The sequence below is a fragment of the Temnothorax nylanderi genome, unplaced genomic scaffold, assembly GCF_030848795.1.
Source record: "Temnothorax nylanderi isolate EJ_2023f unplaced genomic scaffold, tnyl_v1.0 TNYL_tig0004_pilon, whole genome shotgun sequence".
Classification (NCBI taxonomy): Eukaryota; Metazoa; Arthropoda; class Insecta; order Hymenoptera; family Formicidae; genus Temnothorax; species Temnothorax nylanderi.
In genome coordinates, this window is record NW_027249066.1 from 3138310 (window position 1) to 3151752 (window position 13443).

General features: G+C 38.8%; 1 protein-coding gene across 8 annotated transcripts in view; it reads left to right on the forward strand.

Annotated features, from left to right (window-relative positions):
• The window catches only part of Gw (trinucleotide repeat containing adaptor protein gawky), a 59488-nt gene that overhangs the window by 27146 nt on the left and 18899 nt on the right, over positions 1–13443 (forward strand). For all 8 annotated transcript variants that reach the window (XM_071710314.1, XM_071710354.1, XM_071710324.1 and 5 more), the window contains exon 16: positions 1–13443. This exon is cut by the window's right edge and continues 18899 nt beyond it. In XM_071710314.1, the coding sequence (XP_071566415.1) occupies positions 1–342 (342 nt within the window). In that variant the 3' untranslated portion in view covers positions 343–13443.

Below are 13443 nucleotides of genomic sequence, written 5' to 3' on the forward strand. Positions count from 1 at the left end.
GCTCAAGGAGCCCTAAACAATTGCGTCCTGGGTAACACAACGATATTCGCCGAGTCGCCTGGAGATAACGAGGTTACTGCGATTCTGCAGCAACTCGGCCATGGCGGACAGCAACAGGCCGGCGGTTCTGGAGGAGCCGGATGGGGCCTTAGATCAACTAACAAAGCTGGCCCGCCGCCCGATACATGGGGAGGCAGCTCTAGTCAGCTCTGGGGCGCTCCGCCCACCAGCAATTCCCTGTGGAGTAACGCGGGAATTGACAACAGCGATCAGCAACGAGCAACTCCCAGTTCTCTCACCTCGTACTTACCGGGAGATCTTTTGGGAGGTGAGTCGATGTAGAGAACGAGAGGCCATCCGCCCGAAATCTCGTCAAATAATTGAGAAATTTACTTGCTTATTACGCAAGTCCAGATATGCAGCTCGGCTGACGCAAACTTCGTGATCGAATGCATATTACTTCCCTTCTGATCCCCGCCTCTCATTCCTTTAAGATTACATGATTACATTTTGTATATCTTAGTATTATCATGTATTGATCAGTGTCTTTGGCTAAAGCGGATACGAGATGTGTCTGCTTGTGTAATCGTTGATGATAGGAGAAGCTGAGCATGTGAGAGGATGAGGGAATGGGAGGGGGAGCTTAGAGAGTGATAGACGGTGTGAAAGAGAAAGAGCGAGAAAGAGAGAGAGAGAATGAGACGGACGAGGTCTTCACGAAACGTCAATTATATTGCTAAGAAACGCAATTACTATAACGAGTTACTTAACAAAAAAAAATTACTACCCTCGTATCCGCCTTGAGTAGAACACGCGTAAGCAAAAAAAATCGCAGCGGCATACAGCCAAATCGTGCGATAAATATCTAATTTTACATGACAAACTACACTCTACACATATAACACACTCATAAAGAACACTCGACAAGAAAGAAAGGTACTTGCAAATGTGAATTTTGCGGTCGCGTCATTACTTCGAGGAGATTTACGGATTGCGGAAGATCAAGTTGGACCAATTGCAACGGTCTCTTTATTAACATATTGGTGCGTGTATTGCGTGCGATTTGCCACGATGTATAACGACGAAGTGGCGTTCTCGTCGTTCCAAGCCAATCTCTAGTAAGCATTTCTAATCTGAAGATAACGTGTAGAAGAAGGAAGATGAAGAAAACAAAAAGAGAACTCCGCGCTCTCTGCCATTTTACTATGAATGGCAGGCGCTTTTCAATGAAGATTTATCGGCCGAGGGTCTCTGATCAGGTCAAAGAGTGTTCCATTTTTGCTGGACAGTTCTGAAGACTGCAGCGAGTATCAAACGTAGACTGTATCAATCTAATCAAAAGAAAGAAACCTTAAAAAAAAACAAGCATTGACGTCGCTGCCTGGTGTTCTGCCCCGACCCCGCCCCCACCCCCCACTGCACTCTCCGGACCCCCCACGAATGTGGAAGAAACGAGGAATGCAGGGATATCAGATCAACTGGGCAACGACGCAACGATACCAAATGTTATCGCAATAACGTAAATTTTATTCTATATTAAATCTAGATGCCACCTGTCGTGCCAATGTCCAGTGTGTCTCTTTACCATTTATTAACGTAGAGTTTAAATGAAAAAAAAAAGGAAGAAATACATGCGAAAGAAGGAACGGGGGAAAAAACGGATGAGATGAAGATTCGAGGACGAGGGAAGACCGAGAAAAGTGCTGACGAAACGGCTAATAAAGCGGTTGAAAGGTTGGGTTTACATTAAAGTAAACGTGAAGACGAGTAATGAGCACTGCGTACTGATTACCGGTACGTAGCATATTACGCTTCTCATTAGTGATGTTCGAACTCGAGGAATCACGATGATCCGCGTAAGATCGCAACGCGAGTAATGGCGATGTTACGAATGTATGGCATTTATTACGGGCGCATTGCGGAGCTCGGTCTAGGATGAATTAAATTAGTTTTTCTCTTCAACGTCAAAGGTACCTGAATGGACTGATAACCAAACGACGAACAAGCGAACCGTTATTTACTCATGCACAACAGTTTCCTTTTTATTTTTCGCTTCTCCGTGTCGGTGGAGGATTTTTTTTTTTTCCGGGAACGTTTCGCGAGATCAATCACTGGCGCAACCGCGAACGACGTGAAAGAGACGGCTTTTTTTCCTTCGTGAACTGAAAGATGTAGAAAAAAGAGTAAGAGAGAAAGATATATATATTATATTACATATATAAGCATATATGAACCTAGAAGGAAAAAAAGAAACAATCAGGATGCTGTTCAGCGAGACGCGCGCAATAAAAGTGAACAACTACATATACACACACGCTGATCATACACGTTTGCCACGCATGACTGAACCTGCATGCTTGCAAATGTCAAACACGCCAAGCTAAGGAAACGTACATAGTAGCATTGGTCGACAATGATTCCGCCGCTTCCATGCGATCGGTCGATCCTCGCGGATACCGGACCACTAATATCCTTTGGCGTATATCAGTAAATCAAAAAACATTGGGAATTTTTATATTTGTTGCCTTCCAAGGGGAAAAGAAAGAAAGAGGTGAGGGAAAGAGAGAGAGAGAGAGAGAGAGATCACTTCTCGTAGGAGACATCATCAAAATAAAAGTCACATATTTCGCGCATTATACGACGGGGTGCATCGGTCCATGATGAGGCCGCGGGATGAGAAATCCGCGTGGTTCCGCCGGTCACGTCGCTTCGACTCTGTCGGCCAGTGTTGTCATGCGTAATATTTAATTTTAATATTTTCGTAAGATTGCATAATCTAAGGTATTCATAATTATTGTGTAGCGTAAATAGGGTTCAAGTGGAAGTGGTAAAAAGTACGACGATGCGATTATGACGACTATGTGAGCTGCCCTTGCAAAAACAATACAAGAAAAAAAAAAGAAAAAAAAAAGGATAAAGTAGTGGAAGCGCTGCTTATGAGAGTCGTTCTGTACATAATTATATCGTATTCCTGAGAGAATAGGCTGCCACGCAAGTCGAGAGGACGAATTTTTAAGCGATAACACACAGGCTAGATAGAGTAGTAGTATTAAGACGGTAGTATTTAAGGATGATGAAAGTAAGGCAGTGTATGATCGCTTAAATTTTCAGATCGATTCCATCTGTTATAACAATCCATGGATAATCCATCCATGGATTTCATTTACAGATTCCGTCTGTTACGTCGCTTCTTTCAAGTTGGCGTATCGAAGACGACGGGAAATAAATTTTTAATCAAATTGACATTTTAGTTGAAAATAAATTTCTTACTGCCTTCAAGATCGGATTTATCAATGGAACTTACTTAAACGAAAAAAATCGAAGGCTGTCGAATTGATTTACGCTTCGCGAATTGCGTGATCGACTACTTCCAAGGGTACGATATAAATCTCATAAATCTCCCATTACTATGTTATATAGTAACACAGACATACCCCTCCCCCTGTACATACATATATGTATGTAATATGTATATGTATGGTATAGCATAACGCCTCCTTACATTTTACTTAACAAAGTTTAGCAGTGTGCGATAAGTAGAGTGGGAATATGTGGGAAAATTGTATTAGGTATAAAGATAATTATTATATGAACTTATATGCTGCACGCTTATGCTACATACCCTAAATTTATGATTATGAACTATTGATACTAATAACTAAGTAACACTATAGTTGTATTTGTGGGTGATAAGTTCTGACGCAAATTGACAAAATAATTCTTTGAATGAAATCTTTAAATAATTATTTTAAGACGTTTGAAAAGATTAGATTAAAAGATAGGCATTTTTAAACGGGGCAAGATATATAATGGCGTTCTAACAGTTCTATAATAGATTTTAAGAATGTAAACTTAAAATATAAGTGTTTGAAGACTTAAATTCATGAATGCAGGTATAAAAGAAGAAGAAATGTACAATGGAGTGAGTGAGGCAGAATGGATGTGAGAGATGAGATAATGTCGATGAGAAAGCAGATGGAGCGAGTGAACGTACGAACGATTACAGTGGACAGAATAGAGGGAACATATGAATGAAAAGTAAAAGCAAAATCCAATTGCTTGCTTTCACAAAAAAGCACGGAGCGTGGTGTGATAGTGAAATAAGCGAATCATTCGTTTGCATTTCTCAATACCTGCAGACATGCGTTTTCATTACAGTTTTCTTCTTTGCCTCGGTAAACATTTTAAGTGCAAGGTAGCGTAAGTTAGCACACATGCTAATTTACGCTACGGGAAAGGCTAATCGAGGGATTGAATAATATTTAAAGTATGAAGGGCCGTTAATTTTGAGAATCAAAGGGGGGAACTTTTCTCCGAGTTAGCCAAGATGAAATCGGTCAACCTAATGCTAATTTGTTGTGATAACAGTGATTTACAGCCAAGGTATTTATATTTAGCTGTTTAGGGTCTCTTACGGTGTGAGTAACGGTATGAGTAATCGATATAATCCAATGGATTTTAATATTAATAGTACCATAAAGTTTAATGAATAAATTTCAATCGCGTACGTAAGTAATAACAGTAATAATAATAATAAAAATAATAATATCTCTAAACAGGAATAATAATAATGATTTAATTAATGATCAATTAGAGATCAACCAATCAGGAGTAACTGATTAAGAGTCAGTGAAAATGTAAATGAATTGGTGGTGAAATGAATCATCGACTTTGATAATGTAGAGATATATATATTATATATAAAGCTTCCGAAAGGTGCAAAGTGCGTACTTGTAAATGTGCGTGCGTGAAACTTGTGCGTATATATGTCATACACAATTGACTAAAACATATTCGATCGATCGTCGCGATGGAATTGTACGAGACGCGCACTAGGTGCTGCGTGCGAGAGGACAAGGCACATTCACATACATACATATGTGTATTTGCGCGCGTACTTTTTATGCGATAATAAGGTAATAAGGGAATAATATGAAAACTATAATTTTTAAATGATAAAAACTTTAACGATACCGACGCGTGTAGCCTATCGCTTAATTATAATCTAACGCAAGTTAACTTTAATCTTTCTAACTCGTTGCCTTTCATTATTCGATACATTTTACACAAACATACGACACATTCACAGATACACATATAAATAAAATACACAATCGCGAGATGATAAATAAATAAATAAATTCGATAAAAATGGACTGACTAGCGGACGTAAGATAATAACTAAATTCGTTAATACACACAGACACACACGAGTACATATTTTACAAACACTTGGTACAAAACAGTTGTTTTATTGGTGGTTAATAGCAGCTAAAAAGAGATAGGAAAGTGTCAGGAGGCAGGAAAAGAAAACTGTGTTAATGGGGACGGAGAAGTAAATTATTCGTATATCATTCTGATAGTGTGAGATATTCACACGCGACCCTTATTTCTAATTTGGCTTTTAATTTGTACATATATATATATCGAGTACAATACCCCCCTAGCGTTTAGTTTTCATTTATATGCATTGATCAATTTTTGCAGAAATTGAAACGCGATACGGGAAAATGAGTTGAAAAATCGGTTTTAGAAATGCATTTACGTTGATTTTTTACGCTCGAATTTTATGCAATGATATTTTATGACATTACTATTAAAGCAAAATATTTTTATACAAACGAAATAAATAAAAAGAGGCAGACAAATCTGTAGCTCATAAGAGTTTGTTCTGTACTGGAAATACTTCAGGATAACGAAAATGATCGTGGAATGGCAGTGCTTTTTTAATATCTGTTTTGTTCGTTACATTGATATCTCTATCGATAGAAAAATACTGAAAAGCGAACGTTCCAAACAAAAGAGTATCATTACTCGATGCATGTCGTGTCGTATGTGATAAATAATCCTTCAACAAGTTGTGAAGCGAAACTTGTGAAACAGCGATTCCGCGAGGATCGCGCTATCTCGATAGAAAAGAAACTCGATTTTGTCCTCCCGACAAGATTTTATCCTGTAATTTCTCAATCGTTCGTAAACAGGAAGGTTCGCATTTATATCGGGGCGACAATCGCTTCATATCAATTTGCAACAATAATGGTACAAATAATCGTATATAACAGTATTTTTAATGCCTCGTTACATCGCACGCGATTGTGTATAATATAACACATGTGCAATAGCTCGTCAAGACGCTTACGTAGAATTATAATTAATTATTAATTAGGACATATCGCACTGCCGTTGCACCGTCATTCCGCTCTTTCCGCTTTCTTTTTACGCGAATAATAGTCTTCGCTTGTGTGTGCCTTCCCTTTTTTCTTTCGAGCGTTATGTAACTATATGTAAGATCGATCATTGTACTCCTACTTGACATTTTTATAGAGCTTAACTCGTGACGATGTACGCTGTCGCTCTGATGTGATTTTTTTTTTAAGTATCGCTGCTACGAGGGATCAATGTCTAGAAATCGCGCTGACGCTTATTAGACGAGCCAGTATTTCCTTCCACGTGACAACGGTTTCATCGCTACGGCAAATCGTTAGACGAGCGATTTGTCCATTCGATAGAGCCGCGCGCGTGACAGTCGCGATTTCCTACCGCCGTGATCCCGAGATGCAGCTATGGTCCGTAAGAAGGAGAAAAAGAATATCTATATCTCGTGTTCCCTGTAAGCCGGTATTGTCGTGTTATACCATACCACTTAGCGTGTACCACAGTACAATGGCAACTAGCTATCGTACAGTATTAGCTATTGTACGGAAATATCGCAATGTCGTACTGTCAGCTTACGTAACGAGAAAATCTATCGTGGACCATAATTGCGATCCGGGCTGATGGTGGCTGTAGCCAATCGCGATTTATTCGTCCCCCGCCCGCGTTGATTCTTCTTCTTAGGCACCAAGTCGTCCGAAAATTTCCGAAGCGCATTAGGAATAAAATCCTTCAATTAGACCATGTATGTAGGGTGTATTGGTTCAGTAGTTTAAGGAGTCTGCTTTGTCTCTCTGGTGTCACTTGAAAACCAGTCCTAGTCGGATCCACGCGCGTAATCAAATTGGAACTTCGAGCGGACCCAACGCCGTTTAATCATTACTTTTAATTGTTTCATAAACACGCCGCTTATTACGATGAAAGCAAGCTTGGTTTTATTTTTTAAGAAGGTCGGCGGGGGGGGGGGGATCCGGCTAATTCACTCGCATCAATGTAATCGTGCTTCACTTAGGAAAATACCGTCACGCAATTAGTCCCGAAAATTGATTCTAGATCGTAGGAAATTGCCCCCAAAACTTGTCTACTAATTGTACGTATCGATTCGGGTTCGTGCTTCTAGATAATTACGTCGTCGCGTAAACGTAGTTTATGCACGAGGACTATATTCGCTATATATGCTATATATATATATTAGAGAACTGTTGGTTGTTATTTTAGTCAACTTGCTCTCGAGTATCGTATATCATTGTTGCATTTCCGCACCACGCGTTTCCTAGTAATTGAGTCACTAATTTAGTATCGCGTATATGTATGTATATATAGAGCGTCAGTGCATTTCGTTTCCACTTGATATCGTATACTTACTGGAATTTACGCCCACGAAACAGAATGCAACGAGAAAAGGATGTGTCCTGTGAAGAGAAATCAAACAGTTTCGCATTGAACAGTGAACTGTGTTGACAGTTAAGTAATTACTGAGTTAAATTCGCATTAACGAGTTATTTCGTATGTTATTGTCTCATGTGTAACATAGACATAGGAAAGAAAACTCGTTAATCGGGATTAGCATTAATCGATGTTAATTATTTGGCAAGCAGCTTAGAAAATAGACTTAGAAATAAGCGACTCTCCTGGGAATTCAGAGATCGATGAAAAAGAACCTTGAAAAGATTCGAAAGATGGTTAGCGGTAGCGTTTTTTTGCGTATTTCAAGCAAAGTATTCTTTTCAGTCATTGTCTTATAAAATTATCCAGGATTCCCAGTTTTTGTCTCGGGTTGTTTTGATTATTGAACAACAGTATTATGCCTGGGACACATTACACACAAACACATGTACACACACACACACACACATTCACACAGGACTCATGATATTAATATCGATGATCGGACTTTAAATCCGGTGGTATTAAACCCAAAATTGTTTAAAATGCTTGTTTATAGTCATATATAAACAATTATGTTCCGAAATTTCTAGTCTCACTTGTCACATTCGCTTGTACAGAACAAAGTCCTTCTCATTTGTCTGGTATTATATTTTTTTAATATAAATTCTTATATATGTAAATCAATGCCGTTACATGCTTACGATGTTATTTCCTGTGCGACTAAAAGACACGTGGTTAAAGTACTTATTAGAGAGATAAAGAAGAAAAGAACCACTCCGAGAAAATAGGGATGCAGAATTAGCTTAAATAGAACGTTTGAACATGAAACCTCGCGAAGCAGAAAAAGTTACTTTGATGAAATAGCGCTTAAATATCTTTCGAGAGATAAAATTACTAAATACTGAATATACTTATTTCGTGTGCGGACAACTGGAATAATATTTGGAAACTGGAAGTTTTCAAGATCGGGGTTGCGATATTCATTCGAAGTAAATTCCAAGGGACGCGTATTACTTGTCTCAAAATTTATTAGATTAACAGGAGCAAAGTTAACGAAATAAATACTAAGAGATTATTAAATAATTATATGTCAGTGTTACAGAATTATAGGTAGTTATCATATACGTTATAATTTTGTGATTGGCTTATTTTAATACATTATCTGTGAATCCTGGAATATTCCACATTTTCTGAAGCATTCTTGGAGTATTTCGATTATTAATATATCGACGCACGCAAATTAATCATCAGGATTGAAAAATCGGAATATTTCGTTACCCACAGATAATGCGTTAATACCAGCTTGAAATTGTATTAAGGATTGCATAAAAGAAGATTCAAAAGTTCATATGAATATTGAGCATTCAGCATACGGCATACCAAAAGTAGCATACTGAAAAGCACACATCAATTTCTTGTTACATTTATATCATTATTTTAAAGCATTTTTATTAAATTTTACATTTCAAGTTGTGTTGTAAATTTTATATATTCTTCGGCTTTCACGATAACTAACTACACATCATTTAATGTGATATCATTGGGTTGTAATAATTTTTATTAGCTCATTAAATCAGGCACCGAGTATAATCGTGCGAATGGATGTAATGTTGCGCAATGTGTTTATTTAATATTTGTAGTAGATATAACTGATATTTGTAGCAATATATATACAAAAAGATCAATTCTTCGCGTACAAAACAAACTTTTATTGTGAAACATGCGTTATTGTAACTAAGATTATATATAAGCATTATAGACTGAATATCCTGTGTATAAAAAAATGACCGGTAGATGCAATCCTGTATGCTGATGACGAGGAAGTGAAATAATAGCGAGTATCTGTTGTGTATCAGTATATGATTTATAACAAAACAAAAAAAATTAAGTTACCCTCATGGACTTTGTAAAAATAAACGTTTTAGATTAACTTTATCGGTTTTATTTTATTTTTGTTTTATCTTCGCTTATCACGTTTTTTGTCACGTATATACGAGACGAGCGTAATTCAGCTTACAAACCCCTCGCAGACGAAGGATTGAGAGATATCGAAATAGAGCGTGAAACCGTGCAATCGATCCGAGTATTACGAGAGTCCGACGATCGACGTACCGTAAATCCGCAACGGAAGCAAGCGACACGTTCGCAGTCCACAGAAACGTACAGATTTTTCCGATAGCTCCGATATTGCTTAAGGGATGAAATAGTCGCTGCGGTCTCTTCTCTGAGAACGCAATATTGTATAAATCCGAAATATTATTCCAGATGTTTCGCGTGCGGAAACGAGTGTTCGCAGTACGTGTTCTAGGAGGTCGGATACTGGCGAGAAGCAAAAAGGGCAATAAAGGGTAAAACGAAGGCTTAAATGCGTCGTACGCAAGCGTATAATTTAATCGGTGATTATTCCAAGCACTTGTCCCCCTCCGCCGAGGGATGACCGGCTTAGAGTGCCTCGCGTGTGAACGGGATGTTCTTACGACCCATGCAGAGCCTTCCACGAAACATTACTTACTTCTCACTCGAACGCGTATACCATTAGCGTAATAATAATGTATTTAAAACGCGTAAAACACGGAGCGTCAACTTAAAACAAAAAAAAAGAAAATAAAAAGAAAAATATCCGACGTTGGATTCCTCATCGAGCTACAATGATCTTCGCGAGCCACGTTTCGTCCTCGTCGCGATCATCGCGACGATATCAAAATCCGGCGAGGAAATCGATCGCGACGTCGATCGAAAAGACAAAGAAAAGAGAGAAGAACAAAGAAAAAAAAAGAAAGATCGGTATTCGCATACCGTATTTGCACGTATATACGCACACATCGCACGCGCGCCCATTGTCATGAGGTGTAAAAAAACTCGGTAATAAGGACTCCTTAGCTCTTAAGCGACGTTATTAAGAATTAAAGAAAAAAAGAAAGAAGAGGAATTAACATACCCACATACATACACATACACATACATATACATCTGCAATGTGATATTCTCGTGTCTTGTCCGATAAGACAGACGTTCATTCTAACGAGTATAGTTGGCGTTTGTCCTTCTTTTCGCGTTAGTCCTTAAGGTATATCTAGAATATATATATATATTTAAGGGGAACTCTACATATATACGTAAGAGATAATCCGGGAGAGTGTGTGTACGTGTTCGGAGGTTTTGCGGATAAAGCGAGAGAAAAGAGAAAAATGCAAAAAACAAAAAAAAAAGGAAAAGAAACCCGTGTGACAGAGAAAACGACCAAAAATGTGCGAAATCGAGAGATGTACAACGTAAATTTCGCGTTTTAGGATAGATAACTATTCGGGGGGGAAACTATCGTCACGAGATCCAAGGGGTGCGTCTTCTAGGGACTCCATCTCCCTTCGTTCTTCCCCTCCCCCTCCTCCCGTTTCCACTTCTTTTTATTCTTCGGGCAAAAGTACTATGCTCTCGCGTGGAAGGTTGTAAGAGAATGCTCTCGCGAGCTTCTGTTCCACTCAATCTCAATCTCTTTGTAAGGGTGTAGTGAATTAGTTGTATAACGCACTTTAAGTTTAAAGAGTCTTATTCTATCCTACATATCCGTGACTCGTAATTTCACGCTCGTCCGTGTACGCTGTATCGTTCGCGCGTTTAGTATACCGCCGAGTGAAGTACTGTTTATCCTGTATCGAGATATCTACGATTGCACGTTGCGACAGGCCGCGCCGCGCGCAGCGCGACAGTAGCCGCGTCGCGCTGTCTTCGACCGCGACGCGCGATCGTACGGAAGATAAAGTGTGGCTGTTGAGGCAAGACCGCGAGTCAGAATTACTTGCAATTTTTCATTCATCTACTCTTCTCCGAAATTCCACGCGGTGAAACGTTTGCGACAGCCGAATCAAAGTATACATCATCGTTTATTCTTTTCTTTCGCATTAATCCTAGCATATCCGCGCGGTTATTTAACGTGAAAAATAGTGTCTTATTCGTGCACCGGATGAGTATGTTAATTTTAGACTTTACTCTTAACTGGGGAGCAAACGTGCCGCTGGCACCGCTGCTAATTTTTTTCGTTTTTTATACTACGCTATATCCAATATGTACGACTTCATTTATGTTTCTGCACAGAGTTAGCTGCGTCCTGCTGTGTTTCGATGTACCTGAAACCGGTGGTAAGGGTTTTATGAAACATCTCGTAATTCTCGCGTCTCGTGTAAAACGCGACGTGTATTTCCAGCGACGTGTGTATCAGCGTCTATTTAGCAGGTAACAGGGATTTGCGACGCGCTCCATACGCAGATCCGTGCATCGATGCCAGAAACCCCTGTATGACATCGCGCTATAAAACACCCACGCAACGTCAGTCACGTAGATCATCGTCGGGGACGATATTTCCGCTGTAGATCGAAACAGTACTCTTTGCCCGTCCCCTCAACTCTCCTGCCTTTACCTCGTTTCGTTCATATTACACCGGGGGTGGTGTCTTCAGCCTAATTCCCAAAAGAAAAATAAAAAACTTAGACGGCTGTCGCTCCCGGGGGTGAAGAATAGTCTGCAAAATTCTAAGTGTGTCACATGCCATCTTAGTCCGTAAGCGTTCATACTTATTTTTCTATACCGTATAAAAGTATAATCGTTCTATCGTGTAGCTCGTAACGCTTTGTTAGTCGTCATAGTTTTTCGCCATCGTGTCTGCCGCGTTTGCCTTGATTCATCAATACACTTCTTCGTTTCTCCGCACTTAGATCCTCATACGTTGACGCAGTGACTTAGATCGCCTAATTTCTTCTCGTAATTTCGTTCGGGGTCTCGATTCTATCGAGAGACCGTCAGTGTCTTTTCGGGGACGAGAAAGATAATGTTTACCGTGTGTTAATTAGTTTCTCTCCTGTTCTGTAAAAAAGTGAAATTATAACGCGTTGGCAGTGCGCAGAGCGTGGCTTCGATTGATCTTTCTTTCCAAGTGATCTTTCGCGCTTTATCGAAGGATATCGAACGATGCTCGTTCCGCGCCGTCGAACGAGAGAACCGCAAAGAAACCCAAAATTCAAACGATACGTATTAAAGTGCGACGTGATATTAAATTAATTGAAGTCAACTGAAGATTAAATTAATTGTCGACTAAGATCGTGGTATAGGTCTGTAATAATTAATGAATTTTAACAGTAATTGGAAAATATCTATGTATTTATTTGAGGGCATTCAAAGGAATTCTTCTAGGAATACTCTTTTGTGACAAGGTGTTATACTTTTACCTCGCGATTTTAAATTATTTCTAAGATTTTCTCCTTGGATGTGCGTGTAATCGACTGAGATTACGACCAAGATACTTGTTTCGATATTAAGCTATAAGAAAAGACGAAATTTTATTTTTTCACGGATCTCGGCGTCTTTAAATTATTTTTAAGGCTTCCGTTCGCAAAATGCGAGCTCTTCGAGTAAATCGATTGAAATTAATAAGATAATAAGATACTTGTTTCGATATTAAGCTCATAAATTCACTGGTGTGTGATCTTGTTCTGGTTTTTTATTGACGGTTTGCGCTCAAGTTTATTTTTGTAAATGACTTAGGAAATGCCTGATATACCTTGTTTTTACAAATTATATAAGGAAATTGTACATTAAATAATCGTACGGTAAAAAAAAACCATCCATATCCTCTCTCTATCGACCTAAGAAACAATATCTATCTAAAAGTTTAAAGATTCTCAAGAATATAATTCTTTTCTATGTGTAGCGTTCCCTATAATCTTAATTATCCTACGGTTAATTGTACATTCTCTAATTGTCGCGCGAATCTGAATAAATTATAATTTATTTTTATTTCAAGTTCCAGTATATATGGCGACTTTCCTTTCAATGCAATAAAATATTAATTACCGTAAGACGATTCATTATATTTACCATTTTCCGCCGCGTACACTTTACGTTACCGTT